We start from the raw sequence: 16680 nt of genomic DNA, 5'->3' as shown, positions 1-16680 counted from the left end.
TGTAGGCAGGAGAAGTATGTTATTGTCTCATGTTCCTGACCGTCTTCTGAGCCTTCATGTCAACGAGGACAGGCAGAAGCTAAACAAGGTCGGGAACTCCATGACTTATTAAAGTGCACTCTTTCATCCGTTTTCACTGTGATCTCTTAAGAGGTCAAAATTAGCCATCCCTTGCCTCTCCCACGCTACTCTCAGTCACGTGCAACTCCAACGGGGGTTGTCTCTCTTTCACACCCTAACCCCCCGATTACACAATCCAGATCAACAGATTTACACAAGGTCTATTTCCATTCCATAAAGCAACTGAGGAAAACAAAATTGCTACTGTTTATACCACTTAAATGAAGAAGAAAAATGCCATTTTTGACAACTCAGTAAAACATTAACTCTGTCAGATTTTATTCTAACATTCAACTCCGTCAGAGTGCTGACAATTGTAATAGAATGGTTATGTTTTTATTGGAGATTTTCAAATGAATAATTTTACAAAGTTTAGAATTGTTTGTATTTAACTTGTATGTTCTTGTCAACATTCTGAAAAAATATTTGAATCACTGTTCTGCAACACAAGCTTAAACAATTGAATGATTTGCTGTGCTAAGCCTGAGGGATAATGTTTGCTTTATAAATATTGTTTTATGTTCTAAATCTAGAAAATCAATCAATTAAACATTCAAGGCCTTTAAAAACTTGTTGGACAATAATTGTAAAAAAGAAATGCCTTTTATGGTGTCTGACGGAGTTGACATACAGTGCATTCGGAAAGTATTCAGACCCCTTGACTTCTTTCACATTTTGGTACGTTACAGCCTTATTCTAAAATTGATTAAATGGTTTTCCCCCCTCATCAATCTACACACAATACCCCATAATGACAAAGAAAAAACTGTTAGAAATGTTTGCAAATGTATTAAAAACAAAAAACTGAAAAATCACATTAACATAAGTATTCAAACCCTTTACTCAGTACTTTGTTGAAGCAGCGATTACAGCCTCAGGTCTTCTTGGGTATGACGCTACAAGCTGGGCACACCTGTATTTGTGGAGTTTCTCCCATTCTTCGCTGCAGATCCTCTCAACCTCTTTGTCAGGTTGGATGGGGAGCGTTGCACAGCTATTTTCAGGTCTCTCCAGAGATGTTCGATCAGGTTCAAGCCCAGGCTCTGGCTGGGCCACTCAATGACATTCAGAGACTTGTCCCGAAGCCACTCCTGCGTTGTCTTGGCTGTGTGCTTAGAGTCGTTGTCCTGTTGGAAGGTGAACCTTCTCCCCAGTCTGAGGTCCTGAGCGCTCTACAGCAGGTTTTCATCAAGGATCTCTCTGTACTTTGCTCCGTTCATCTTTCCCTCGATCCTGATTAGTCTCCCAGTCCCTGCTGCTGAAAAACATCCCCACAGCATGATGCTGCCACCACCATGCTTCACCGTAGGGATGGTACCAGGTTTCCTCCAGACGTGACGCTTGGCATCCAGGCCAAAGAGTTCCATCTTGGTTTCATCAGACCAGATAATCTTGTTTCTCATGGTCTGAAAGTCTTTAGGTGCCTTTTGGCAAACTCCAAGCGGGCTGTCATGTGCCTTTTACTGAGGAGTGGCTTCCGTCTGGCCACTCTACCATAAAGGCCTGATTGGTGGAGTGCTGCAGAGATGGTTGTCCTTCTGGAAGGTTCCCCCATCTCCACAGAGGAACTCTGGAGCTCTGTCAGAGTGACCATCGGGTTCTTGGTCACCTCCCTGACCAAGGCCCTTCTCCCCCCATTTGCTTAGTTTGAATGGGAGGCCAGCTCTAGGAAGAGTCTTGGTGGTTCCAAACATCTTCCATTTAAGAATAATTGAGGCCAATGTGTTCTTGGGGACTTTCAATGCTGCAGAAATGTTTTGGTACCCTTCCCCAGATCTGTGCCTCGACACAATCCTGCCTCGGAGCTCTACTGACAATTCCTTCGACCTCATGGATTAGTTTTTGCTCTGACATGCACTGTCAACTGTGGGACCTTATATAGACAGGTGTGTGCCTTTCCAAATCATGTCCAATCAATTTAATTTACTACAGGTGGACTCCAATCAAATTGTAGAAACATCTCAAGGATGATCAATGGAAACAGGATGCACCTGAGCTCAATAAGGGTTTGAATACTTATGTAAATAAGGTATTTCTGTTTTTTATTTTTAATACATTTGCTAACATTTCTAAAAACCTGGTTTCGCGTTGTCATTATGGGGTTTTGTGTGTAGATTGATGAGTGAAAAAAATTATTTAATCCATTTTAGAATAAGGCTGTAATGTAACAAAACGTGGAAAAAGTCAAGGGGTCTGAATACTTTCCGAATGCACTGTATATACAGCATCAGTGAAAATTTTGGACACACCTACTCATTCAAGGGTTTTTCTTTATTTGTACTATTTTATACATTGTAGAATAATAGTGAGAACATCAAAACTATGAAATAACACATATGGAATCATGTAGTAACCAAAAAAGTGTTCAACAAATCCAAATATATTTTATATTTGAGATCCTTCAAAGTAGCCACCCTTTGCCTTGATGACAGCTTTGCACTCTCTTGGCATTCTCTCAACCAGCTTCATGAGGTAGTCACCTGGAATGCATTACAATTAACAGGTGTGCCTTGTTAAAAGTTAATTTGTGCCAATCAGTTGTGTTGTGACAAGGTAGGGGTGGTATACAGAAGATAGCCCTATTTGGTAAAAGTCGATATTATGGCAAAAACAGCTCAAATAAGCATAGAGAAACGACAGTCCATCATTACTTAAAGATCCAGAAAATGTCAAGAACTTTGAACGTTTCTTCATGTGCAGTCGCAAAAACCATCAAGCGCTATGATGTAACTGGCTCTCATGAGGACCGCCACAAGAAAGGAAGACCCAGAGTTACCTCTACTGCAGAGGATAAGTTCATTAGAGTTAACTGCACCTCAGATTGCAGCCCAAATAAATGCTTCACAGAGTTCAAGTAACAGACACATCTCAACATCAACTGTTCAGAAGAGACTGTGTGAATCAGGGCTCCATGGTCGAATTGCTGCATTTTTGGTTCCAACCGCCGTGTCTTTGTGAACCGCAGAGTAGGTGAACAGATTATCTCTGCATGTGTGGTTCCCACTGTGAGGCATGGACGAGGAGGTGTGATGATGTGGGGCTGCTTTGCTGGTGACACTGTCTGTGATTTATTTAGAATTCATGGCACACTTAACCAGCATGGCTAGCACAGCATTCTGCAGCGATACGCCATCCCATCTGGTTTGTGCTCAGTGGGACTTTCATTTGTCTTTCAACAGGACAATGACCCAAAACACACCTCCAGGCTGTGTAAGGGCTATTTGACCAATAAGGAGAGTGATGGAGTGCTGCATCAGATGACCTGGCCTCCACAATCACCCGACCTCAATCCAATTGAGATGGTTTGGGATGAGTTGGACCTCAGAGTGAAGGAAAAGCAGCCAACAAGTGCTCAGCATATGTGGGAACTCCTTCAAGACTGTTGGAAAAGCATTCCTCATGAAGCTGGTTGAGAGATTGCCAAGAGTGTGCAAAGCTTTCATCAAGGCAAGTGTCTAGTTTGAGAAACAGACGCCTCACAGATCCTCAACTGGCAGCTTCATTAAATAGTACCCGCAAAACACCAGTCTCAACGTCAACAGTGAAGAGGCGACTACGAGATGCTGACCTTCTAGGCAGAGTTGCAAAGAAAAAGCCATATCTCAGACTGCCCATATTCATATTTTATTTTTATTGGCCAGTCTGAGATATGGCTTTTTCTTTGCAACTCTGCCTAGAAGGTCAGCATCCCGGAGTCGCCTCTTCACTGTTGACGTTGATACTGGTGTTTTGCGGGTACTATTTAATGAAGCTGCCAGTTGAGGACCTGTGAGGCGCCTGTTTCTCAAACTACACACTCTAATGTATTTGTCCTCTTGCTCAGTTGTGCACCGGGGCCTCACACTCCTCTTTCTATTCTGGTTAGAGCCAGTTTGCGCTGTTCTGTGAAGGGAGTAGTACACAGCATTGTACGAGATTTCTTGGCCATTTCTCGCATGGAATAGCCTTCATTTCTCAGAACAAGAATAGACTGACGAGTTTCAGAGGAAAGTTCTTTGTTTTTGGCCATTTTGAGCCTGTAATCGAACCCACAGTTGCTGATTCTCCAGATACTCAACTAGTCTCAAGAAAGCCAGTTTTATTGCTTCTTTAATCAGCACAACAGTTCTCATGATTCCATATGTGTTATTTCATAGTTTTGATGTCTTCACTATTATTCTACAATGTAGAAAATAGTAAAAATATAGAAAAACCCTTGAATGAGTAGGTGTGTCCAAACGTTTGACTGGTACTGTATATTTTCTGGACTCTGACATTGCTCGTTCTGATATTGCTTGTTCTGATATTTCTTTACTTTTTGGATTATGTGTATAGTGTTATTGCATTGCTAGATATTACTGCACTGTGAGAGCTACAGATGTAGGATCTTCATTTGATCACTCTTTTGTTGCTGAGAATGTTCCTGCACAGGAAATAGTGGTGCTATTTGTCAGCTGTTTGTTCACCAGCACCCACCCACAATTGCTAATAACCCATCCACAACCGCGCGACTATATGTGATTAAGTGAAAATCTGAGGCCCACACCCGACCCTAACCCACAAATATAGAAAATGCGCTATAGGCTACAGTCAAAGACAGTGGAATTATTTTTTGAGAGGTGGTGCAGGATTTTTTGGGGCCTGATTTAGATATGCTTCTGCTTATAATTTCCGACATTTTGGTACGCTATTTATTAGTCAACTTGTCTATAATTTAGATACATACAGCTTCTCCTCTGTCATTATATGCTGCCCTAGAAGACAAAAAAAAAACCTTGCTCACCAGAATAATGTAATAAATCGATAGAATTAATGCTTCAATCTAGTTGACATTGGTAAAGTTTTCTCTGTCATCTTCTTTTGTGGAGCAAAGACTTTTAGGGACCGGGGAGAAAATGCAATAACTATAAAAAAAATTGAACGATTTTCTGTGCAAAATGTCCAAATAATATCAGTTTCACCAGTTGTAAGGAAATAGATAGCTGTGAAAACGTCCCAACATGTTTCTGATAAGATTTCAGTTTGGCTTGGATGCATATTTATGTGGTTGAAATACTATAAGCTTTTATGATGCTGATAAAGATAGCACCTCTACAGATGGTATCTAACTGAGCATTTGCATTCTCTCAAGATGCTGAAATAAATAAATCATATGTCTCCACTCCTGTTCCCGAGTAAAAATGATACATTTGGTGTATCATTTTACTGCATTTTACTGCAAGAAATGCTTAACTCTGCAGGAGTTAATATTAAGGCTATGTGAGAGGCTATAGACCTACAGTCAGTGTCCAGATTTAATTTCCATTTAACCCATCTGAACAGTAGGCTGCAGTTCCCTTGACATTCCATAGGCCTATTGGAGTCCCTGTCTTGTGACTGTCTGATTTGTATAGAGCCCAATCATCACACATAACATATCTGGCACTGCTTTTATCCTCTTTCACCACTTCACCAAATCTTTCCCAAACATTACTTTTCTGACCCTCCCTTCAATTTCAACTCTCCTTTTTTTCTTCTTTTTTTCTATATTCCCTTTTTCTCCCCAATTTTGATCTTGTCTCATCAATGCAACTCCCCAACCGGCTCGTGAGGTGAAGGTCGAGTCATGTATCCTCCGAAACTTGACCTGACAAACCGCGCTTCTTAACACCCGCCCACTTAACCCGGAAGCCAGCCGCACCAATGTGTCGGAGAAAACACCTTTCACCTGATGACCTAGGTCAGCCTGCAGGTGCCCGGCCCGCCACAAGGAGTCGCTAGAGTGCGATGAGCCAAGTAAAGCCCCCCTGGCCAAACCCTCCCCTAACCCGGACGACACGGGGCCAATTGTGCGCCGTCCTATGGGACTCCCGATCACGGCCGGTTGTGATACAGCCCGGGATGAAACCCGGGTCTGTAGTGACGCTTCTAGCATTGCGATGCAGTGCCTTAGACCGCTGCGCCACTCTGGAGGCTCAACTCTCCTTTTGCAGCTTTTGTCTTATTGAATTCAACTCTGACATTGCCCTTTTTGCCTCTGTGGATGTTAACTTTTTCTGCCCGTTCCGAAAAGCATTTGGCGATTGGCGTGTAGGCTATTTGGCTCCCATATACAGTTAAACCTTCGGCTTATGCTCTGATGCCAGATAGCCTAAAATAATGAAAGAAAAACCTAAATGTAGCCTATAGATATAAACTGAACAAGAAATATACATTTATGGATTGTTTAAGGTGTTGTTTTCTCTTTATTCAAGCTGCCACCCAGCCACCCTTCATACACACAATATTGAATGACCCTAAACCCGTCCGCCCTGCGGATATAACTGCGGGGACTGCGGGTTATGAGTCAACAAGCGCATCACTAGCAGGAAATGCTAACTTGTAGTGTATTCAAGGTTTAAAAAGGCTTCGAAAGTTTGTAATTTCCACTTTAAAATGTCAGACTTGATTTGCCCTAACGAAAAATGTATCAACCCTTACAAAAAATGTCATTAATTATAATCCACATAATAATGTATTATTTTCCTGCTGTAGCAAACTGGTTAAAATTAAGATCCTACATAAGTGTTGCGATAACGTCTGCAAATACTGTATGTGTACTGCACCAATAAACGTTGATTTGATCAAAATACTGTATATATTTAACATATTGTTCATTATTAAGAAAAATATTCGTGAAAAAAAGTTGAGATTGTCCCGTCTTTCAAGAATCTGATGATTGGAGTGTGATCACTTAACAAACTGATTTCCAGCCTCCACTTCAACCAAGAGATTATATAATAGGCAACTTAAAACCAAAGACACCATCCTCACTGTCACTCACCATTAGACTGGACACCCCTATCCCGCCCAGGCGGGGGCACGCATAGTTCCACACCCCGATGCTCCCACGACGGATCTTCTGGCCCACCGCCAGCTCCAGGAAGAAGAGTGGGATGCCGATGAGGATGAGGAGGATGAAGTATGGGACCAGGTAGGCACCTGAAAGAAAGTAGTCAAAGTGTTCATGCTATATTTCTTACAATCGACTATTAGGTACATGAGTAGTACACATATGTGTGATATTACAGTAATAAGCATTGTGTAAAATGTGGAACACCTTCCCTATGAAAAAATTCACAAGTTTCGATTGGCTCCCCTGTTGAATCAATGAGAGACTTAATATTTACTGTGGACTCTGGCTCTGTTTCTCTGAGCTGTGTCTCATTACAACGGCTATGGGGAAGGGGAGAGGTGGACAGACTGTGTGACATACAGACAAACCGTCTAGTTGGTGGTCATGAAGTATCAGGCCCACTCAGTGAGTCAGTGGAGAGGCCAGAGTTCGGAGCCTCAGGACACTATGGTGTCTGTGTTTGTACTGGACAGTTCTGCATCACTTCAATATGCAATAGCTTTCGAAACACCTTCGAAAGTGTTCTATATTACTCTCTCTCCTTGCAAGCCAGAGCCCATCCAACCATTGATTTATTAAGGTCTATTTTAGTATTTGATTTGAATTATGGGGGATGTCTAAATTTGGTCCTTCCCAGCTTAATCCAGGAGAGGTTTAATCAGGATGCTACTGTGTTTGATGTGCTGTGGGTGAGTCATCATCAACAGGATGCAAAGACTTACGCTGGAGCACTATCACTAATACTCATCCTTCAGGAATACCAGTTACATAGCCCAGAGCTCATAATGGATTGAATATTACAGCACACAAAAAACAAGGTCCTATAATGAAGGAAGACATAAAGAAGTACAATCAACCATGTACAATGTAGTTCAGGAAAGGAAAAGTAAATCCTGTGTGCTGCTCTTGGCCCCGAGCCAAAGTGTCCTCAGATCAGTTGACAAACACTGTCCCCCTTTAGTCAGATCCAATCAATCACAGCCTATCTGAACTGGGGCCAACTCACAGCCCTGATATATAGCATGCTCACTGAGGTAAAGACGTGTGCAATCCGAGAGAGAGGTGGAGGGAAATAAGGAGAGAGAGAGGAAAAGGGCAGGAGGCCCAGAGCGTTAACTACTCAACACCATGGAGCCATTTAATGTGGCTGTAATTGGCTGTCAAGAGGCAAATTAGGGGTTGAAAGATGGCCATCCTTCTGGTCACACGACTGAGCTGCTTGGTTATAGGAGCCTTTAAATCCTGCCTATTAGCAATAAATCAGGAAGAGAAGGCACATGAGCGACAACCCAGTGAGCACTATCCATGCCAATGTCCATGGACGTTGAAAAGACGTTGAAATTTGGTCCGTCCGCCCTGGCCTTGATTTCAACGTCCACAGATGTAGTTTTTTGGACCGGCCTAGATTTGGCCCAAACATAGACGTCTATGATGGTTCAGATTTGGTCTGGACCGGACGTGATTTGGCTGAATATAGTGGTCTCCCACTGGGCACAGACGTCAGTTCAACATAGTTTTGATTTACATTTGGTTGAGTTGTCAACTAACGTGAATTCAACATTTCAAATCCAATCAGTTTTCCACATTGATTCAACATCACATAGACATGGAAACAACGTTGACTGAACCAGTTTTTGCCCAGTAGGCTATGATTATAGATGTCTATGTTTCGCAAGTTTGTACAGTACAGTACAGTACAGTACAGTAAAGCAGAGTATAGTTCAGTACAGTAGAGTACAGTAGAGTACAGTAGAGTATAGTACAGTAATGTACAGTAAAGTAGAGTAAAGTATAGTTCAGTACCATAAAGTAGAGTACAGTACAGTAGAGCACAGCAGAGTACAGTACAGAAAAGTACATTACAGTACAGTAGTACAGTAATGTAAAGTAGAGTAGAGTATAATTCAGTACAATACAGTACAGTAGAGCACAGTAGAGTAAAGAACAGTATAATGTACTATATTGAACTGTACTGTACCCTACTGGACCTTACTGTACTTTACTGTTATCAATTGTACTGTACTGTACTGTAGTCTACTCTACTGTACTAAACTAAACTCTACTGTGCTTTAATGTACTGTACTGTATTGTGCTGTACTGTGCTGCCCAAACTTATGAGACATTGACGTCCGGTACGGACCGACCAAATTTGTTCTTGTTTGGGAGTTAATTAGAATAAAATCCAGCATGCTTTGCAAGTGTTCCTTTTTACATTTACATTTTGGGTTTTTAGCTGACATTCTTATCCAGAGCGACTTACAGTCAGTGCATTCAACTAAGGTAGATAAACAACCACATATCACAGTCACAGAAAGAAAAACTTACTGAGAATGTTACTGTAGTTGAAGAGTTCTGTTTGTTTTTTCTGTTGGTCTGAAAACCTTTAATATCATCACTGCCAGTTCTAAAACTTTTCAAAAGCTGACAGATGGGAGGAATAATAAATATTCCATACTGCAATCTTCAGTTTGCTCCATTTTCCTGTTTTAATTGGACATTTAAAAAAATATGTGAGATAATGATTTCTTCATTCACATGTGGATATAAGTGAATGTATGAACGGTTGAAATTTGGCCATAGAACAAAGGCCCAAAAAGTATGTATTTTCAACATCCGTAAAAGACGTATTTTCAATGTCCGTAAATGACGTCTTCTGGATGTCTTTTCAATGTCCAGAAAATACGTATTTTCAACATCCATAAAATTATTATTTTCAACTTCATTCAGAACCGAAAATTAACCTAATTTCAATGTCTGGAAAATACACTATATATACAAAAGTATGTGGACACCCCTTCAAATTAGTGGATTCGGCTATTTCTGCCACACCCGTTGCTGATAGGTGTATAAAATCGAGCACACAGCCATGCAATCTCCATATACAAACATTGGCAGTAGAATGGCCTTAATGAAGAGCTCAGTGACTTTCAACGTGGCACTGTCATAGGATGCCACCTTTCCAACAAGTCAGTTCATCAAATGTCTGCCCTGCTAGAGCTGCCCCGGTCAACTGTAAGTGCTGTTATTGTGAAGTGGAAATGTCTTGGAGCAACAACGGCTCAGCCGTGAAGTGGTAGGCCACACAAGCTCACAGAAAGGGACCGCCGAGTGCTGAAGCGCGTAGCGCGTAAAAATGGTCTGTCCTCAGTTGCAACACTCACTACTGAGTTCCAAACTGCCTCTGGAAGCAACGTCAGCACAATAACAGTTAGTCGGGAGCTTCATGAAATGGGTTTCCATGGCCAAGCAGCCGCACACAAGCCTAAGATCACCATGCACAATCCCAAATGTCAGCTGGAGTGGTGTAAAGCTCGCCAGCATTGGACTCTGGAGCAATGGAAATGCGATCTCTGGAGTGATGAATCACGCTTCACCATCTGGCTGTCCGACGGACGAATCTGGGTTTGGCGGATGACAGGAGAATGCTACCAGCCCCAATGCATAGTGCCAACTGTAAAGTTTGGTGGAGGAGGAATAATGGTCTGGGGCTGTTTTCCATGGTTTGGGCTATGCCCTTTAGTTCCAGTGAAGGGAAATCTTAACGCTACAGCATACAATGACATTCTAGCCGATTCTGTGATCCCAATTTTGTGGCAACAGTTTGGGGAAGGCCCTTTCTTGTTTCAGCATGACAATGCCCCTATGCACAAAGCGAGGTCCATACAGAAATTGTTTGTTGAGATCGGTGTGGAAGAACAGAGCCCTGACCTCAACTCCTTCGAACACCTTAGGGATGAATTTGAATGACGACAGCGAGCCAGGCCTAATCGCCCAACATCAGTGCCCGACCTCACTAATGCTCTTGTGGCTGAATGAAAGTAAGACCCCGCAGCAATGTTCCAACATTGGAAAGCCTTCCCAGAAGACTGGAGGCTGTTATTGAAGCAAAGGGGGGACCAACTTCATATTAATGCCCATGATTTTAGAATGTTCGACAAGCAGGTGTCCACATGCTTTTGGTCATGTAGTGTATGTTTAAAATATGTATTTTCAACATAATTTTGCTCACTGAGAACAGGGCTGGTGCAACAAATACATCAGTCATTATAAGGAGGTTTCGGAGTTGAATTGAGCATGTTTAATAGTCATTTCTATGGCCAGGGGTAAGAGATGTGGTCTTATGGTCAGAGGTGTGACGCTCATTAAAACTGATGGGGCATGTTTTTATCCATTTATGGTAGTGCTGTTAGGTTATGTTAGCGCTGGGTAGTGCAGAAGCTACATTTACCAACTTCTGCAAAACACTGTCAATTCCAAGAAGATACAATAGAAAGATCACTGTGCCTGACATTGCTGCGCGGATGCATAGTAGTTCTTCAGAACTTCATGGGTTATGAGATTCAGTGGAGGCTGCTGAGGGAGGACAGCTCATAATAATGGCTGGAACAGAGCAAATGGAATGGCATCAAACACATGGAAACTATGTGTTTAATGTATTTTATACCAGTCCACCTATTCCACACCAGCCATTACCACGAGCCCATCCTCCCCAATTAAGGTACCCCCAACTTCCTGTGATGAGGTTACAGAAATGAGGTTTCCACTCCAGTCACTGTGTAACAGTTCTTAGATGTTTGCCTGACACATTGTGGTTCTGAACTACTATACCAGCACAGATTTACACTGTGCATCTGTAACTACAGACTCATGACAAAAAAAGTAATCATCAAGAAACGTTTAATTGAGAGTATCTCTTTCATGTTGATCAGAATATCAATTGAGCCCCAGCCTGCCCCAATGCCAGTATTAAATGACTATAAATAAATGGCACAACTATATTTAGAGTGGTGTTTGTGGAGCTGTGCTCCTTTCTTGGTAGCCCAGTCTGACTGTGATGGCAGGCCAGTGTAGTTGTCATGTTGTTCCTTCAGTCTGGGTCACTGAGCTGCCAGGTGAGCAGACGCCGCTAGACTCTTCATCAGACAGAGGTAGACAGGAAGAGGAGGAGGAAATGACCTCATAAAGGAGAACTTTCCTGCAACGCAGAACATTTAAAAATTGTAGTGTATCTGAGGTTTAAAAAAGCTTCTGAAGTTTGTAAATTCCACTTTAAAATTTCTGACTTGATTTTCCCTTACGAAAAATGTATAAACTCCAAAAGAAATGTCCACTACTCATAATCCACATAATAATTCACATTTCCTGTTGCTGCAGGATTACTTTCCTGCTGTAGCAAAATGGCTCAAATTAAGATCATATTTCTGTACAATACATATTTATAGTTCTACATTCAGTGGCGTAACGCAGTATCGCAAATATTTGTCTTAATACTAACACAATTTGAAATATATATTTTGATAGAGCAAAGTATCAGCTATCACCAGTGGTGTAAAGTACTTAAGTAAAAATACTTTAAAGTACTATTTAAGTAGTTTTTTGGGGTATCTGTACTTTACTATTTATATTTTTGACAACTTTTACGTTTACTTCACTACATTCCTAAAGAAAATATTGTACTTTTTACTCCATACATTTCCCTTGACAACCAAAAGTACTCGTTACATTTAGAATTTTCAACAGGACAGGAAAATTATGAAATTCACGCACTTATCAAGAGAACACGTGGTCATCCCTACTGCTTCTGGTCTGGCAGACTCACTAAACACAAATGCATCTTTTGTAAATAATGTCTGAGTGTTGGAGTATGCACCTGGCTATCCGTACATTTTAAAAACAAGAAAATGGAGCTGTCTGCTTTGCTTAATATAAGGAATTTGAAATTATTTATAGGTTTACTTCTACTTTTGATACTTAAGTATATTTTAGCAATTACATTTACTTTTGATACTTAAGTATATTTAAAACCAAATACTTTTAGACTTTTACTCAAGTACTATTTTACTGGGTGACTTTCACTTTTACTTGAGTAACTTTCTATTAAGGTATCTATACTTTTACTCAAGTATGACAATTGGGTACTTTTTCCACCACTGGTTATCACACCATGAAAAGGAAAACCCCCCTTTTTTATTTTCCATAAAATGAAAATGACTGGATTTATGTAAAATCCGTCAGACACCATAAAAGGCATTTAATTTTCACAATTATTGTCCAACAAGTGTTTAAAGGCCTTGATAGTTTTTTGGGTTGTATTTTGGTATGTTTTTCTAGATTTAGAACCTAAAACAACATTTATAAAGCAAACATTATCCCTTAGGTCTAGCACAGCAAATACTACAATTGTTTAAGCATACAGTGCCTTAAGAAATTATTCACACGCCTTGACTTTTTCCACATTTTGTTGTGTTACAGCCTGCATTTAAAATTGATTAAACTGAGATTTCTTTGGTCACTGGTCTACACACAATACCCCATTGTCACGAATTCCGCCGAGACTGCTCCTCCTCCTTGTTCGGGCAGGCTTCGGCGTTCGTCGTCCCCGGAGTACTAGCTGCTACCGTTTGATGTTCTCTATGTTTGTTTGGTTTTGTCTGGTTGGTGCACCTGTGTCTTATCACTTATTGATTATGTCACCTATAAGTTTCCTTTGGTTTTGTTTGTAGTTGTGTGTTGTTGTCCGCCTGTCCGTTGGGGTTTTGGATTTTGCTCTGGTGTATTTAAGTGTATTGACGCACTGTTTGCGCATCGCTTATATTTCGTGTTTTACGCACTGTTTGCATATCGCTCGCCTCCGTTGTTTGAGGCCCGTTCTTTTGTATTGTCATATTTTTGACTAGTAAAGTCTGTTGGACTAAGCTTCTGTGTCCTGCGCCTGACTCCAACACCACATCCACTTCAAACACTGACAGAACAACACACCATCAATGGAGTCAGCAGGAGCAGCGGCGGCGACCGAGTCGCTGGAGGATCGGGTCAGCTGCCAGGACGCCAGGATCCAGCAACTCGGCTCCGCCATGCAGGAGGTCATGAACACCCTGCGCCGATGGGAAAGGGGAGGCGTGCCCACACCTCCTCCTACATTACCACCACCATCGGCCAGTCCCACCAGACCGGTTCCGGAATCCAGTGGGATTTGGCTCTCGCTCCCGAGGGCGTATGATGGCACAGCAGCCGGGTGTCAGGGGTTCCTCCTTCAGGTGGAACTCTACCCGGCCACCATACACCCGGCGCCCTCGGGATACGAGAGCGTGTCCGCCCTCATCTCCTGTCTCTCCGGCAAGGCGTTGGAGTGGGCCAACGCCGAATGGAGGGGAATAGACGCCGCCACCATCAGCTACGTGGAGTTCTCCCGCCGCTTCAGGGCTGTTTTCGATCACCCTCCTGAGGGTAAAGCGGCGGGGGAGCGTCTGTTCCACCTCCGACAGGGGAAGAGGAGCGCACAGGATTTCGCCCTGGATTTCCGGACTCTAGCGGGCCCTCATCGACCACTATAGGTGTAGCCTGCGAGAGGACGTTCGTCGAGAGCTGGCCTGCAGGGACACCAATCTGTCCTTTGACCAGCTAGTGGACATGTCCATCCGTCTGGATACCCTGCTGGCCACCCGCGGACGTCCCGAGATGGGGCCGTCCATTCCATTCCCCAGCACCTCCGAGCCGAGCCCAATGTAGCTCGGGGGTGCTGGCGCTAGAGGGAGAAGGAGAGAGAATCCGAGGGGGGCCGTCCCCTGCACCAGCTGTGGCCGTGGAGGACACACTGCGGCTAGGTGCTGGGGAGGGTCTCCAGGGAATCGGGACAACAGGTCGCGCACTGGAGAGTCATTTCAGGTGAGTAGGCGCCCCACTCACCCAGAGCTCTCTGTTGTTCACTTTTGTATACCTGTAGTATTTCCTCAGGTTGCATCTCATTCCCAGCATAAGGCGCTAGTCGATTCAGGCGCAGCTGGGAATTTTATTGATCGGAAATGTTGTTCTAGGTTAGGGATTCCCCTTCTGCCCGTTGATGCACCCTTTCCTGTCCATGCCCTAGATAGCCGCCCGTTGGGGTCTGGGTTGATTAGGGAAGTCACAGCGCCACTAAAGATGAAGACGCAGGGGGGTCATGAGGAGATTATTCAGTTGTACCAAATTGACTCTCCTGCGTATCCCGTGGTGCTGGGGCTTCCTTGGTTAGTCACCCATGACCCCACCATTTCGTGGCAACAGAGGGCTCTCAAGGAATGGTCTGGCCAGTGTGTTGGGCGATGTCTAGGTGTTTCCGTGGGGGCGACCACGGTGGAGAGTCCGAACCAAGTGCCCGCAATGCACATTCCCCCTGAGTATGAGGATTTGGCACTCGTATTCAGCAAGACGAGGGCGACACGATTGCCACCTCATAGGCAGGGAGATTGTGCGATAAACCTCCAGACAGGTGCGGCACTTCCGCAGAGCCATGTGTATCCTCTGTCTCAAGAGGAGACGGCGGCTATGGAGACATACATAGCTGAGTCCCTGAAACAGGGATACATACGGCCCCTCCACTTCCTGCGTCCTCGAGTTTCTTTTTTGTGAAGAAGAAAGATGGAGGTTTGCGCCCGTGTATTGATTATCGTAGTCTCAATCAGATCACTGTAAAATACAGTTACCCTCTTCCTCTGATTGCGAGTATGACTGAATCATTACACGGGGCGCGGTTCTTCACAAAACTGGATCTCAGGAGCGCTTATAACTTGGTGCGCATTAGGGAGGGGGATGAATGGAAGACAGCATTTAGTACCACCTCAGGTCATTATGAGTATCTTGTCATGCCATACGGGTTAATGAATGCTCCTTCAGTCTTCCAATCATTTGTGGACGAGATCTTCCGGGACCTGCATGGGCAGGGAGTGGTAGTGTACATTGACGACATCTTAGTGTACTCTGCTACACGTGCCGAGCATGTAGCCCTGGTACGCCGAGTGTTGGGTAGACTGTTGGAGCATGACTTGTATGTCAAGGCAGAGAAATGTCTGTTTTTCCAGGAGTCCATCTCCTTCTTGGGTCATCGGTTGTCCACGTCAGGGGTGAAGATGGAGATTGACCGTGTGTCAGCCGTGCGTAACTGGCAAACCCCAACCACTGTGAAAGAGGTGCAGCAGTTTTTGGGTTTTGCCAATTACTACCGGAGGTTTATCCGGGGTTTTGGACAGGTAGCAGCTCCCATTACTTCCCTGCTGAAGGGGGGCCCGGTGCGTTTGCAGTGGTCAGCTGAGGCGGACAGGGCGTTTTGTAAACTGAAAGACCTGTTCACCTCAGCTCCGGTGCTGGCGCACCCGGACCCCGCTTTAGCGTTCCAGGTAGAGGTGGACGCGTCAGAGGCCGGTATTGGGGCAGTACTGTCGCAACGCTCAGGCACGCCACCTAAGCTCCGTCCCTGCGCTTTTTATTCTAAGAAGCTCAGCCCGGCGGAGCGTAATTATGACGTAGGGGACAGGGAGCTGTTAGCCATGGTTCAAGCCCTAAAGGTGTGGAGGCATTGGCTTGAGGGGGCTCAACACCCTTTTCTCATTCTGACCGACCATCGTAACCTGGAGTACATCCGGGCAGCTAGGAGATTAAACCCTCGTCAGGCTAGGTGGAACATGTTCCTGACCCGGTTCGTTTTTAAGATCACGTACATCCCAGGGTCCCAGAACGGTAAGGCAGACGCCCTGTCCCGGCGGTATGACACAGAGGAGAGGTCCATTGAGCCCACTCCCATACTGCCGGAGTCTTGTCTGGTGGCACCGGTGGTATGGGAGGTCGATGCGGAAATTGAGCGGGCGTTACGCACCGACCCTACTCCCCCAGAGTGTCCAGTGGTTCGGACGTACGTGCCGCTCGAGGTCCGTGATCGGCTCATTTATTGGGCT

At 43.9% G+C, this 16680-nt stretch overlaps 1 protein-coding gene across 1 annotated transcript in view; it reads right to left on the bottom strand.

Moving 5' to 3' along the window:
• LOC121577640 (sodium-dependent neutral amino acid transporter SLC6A17-like) overlaps positions 1–16680 on the bottom strand; it is a 50585-nt gene that overhangs the window by 14197 nt on the left and 19708 nt on the right. Inside the window, exon 3 of the mRNA XM_045224069.1 lies at positions 6902–7059. Within this exon, the coding sequence (XP_045080004.1) occupies positions 6902–7059 (158 nt within the window). The remainder of the gene's footprint in view (positions 1–6901; positions 7060–16680) is intronic.

Source organism: Coregonus clupeaformis, chromosome 12 (assembly GCF_020615455.1).
Source record: "Coregonus clupeaformis isolate EN_2021a chromosome 12, ASM2061545v1, whole genome shotgun sequence".
NCBI classification, from domain to species: domain Eukaryota; kingdom Metazoa; phylum Chordata; class Actinopteri; order Salmoniformes; family Salmonidae; genus Coregonus; species Coregonus clupeaformis.
This window is presented reverse-complemented; position numbering and strand designations above follow the sequence as displayed.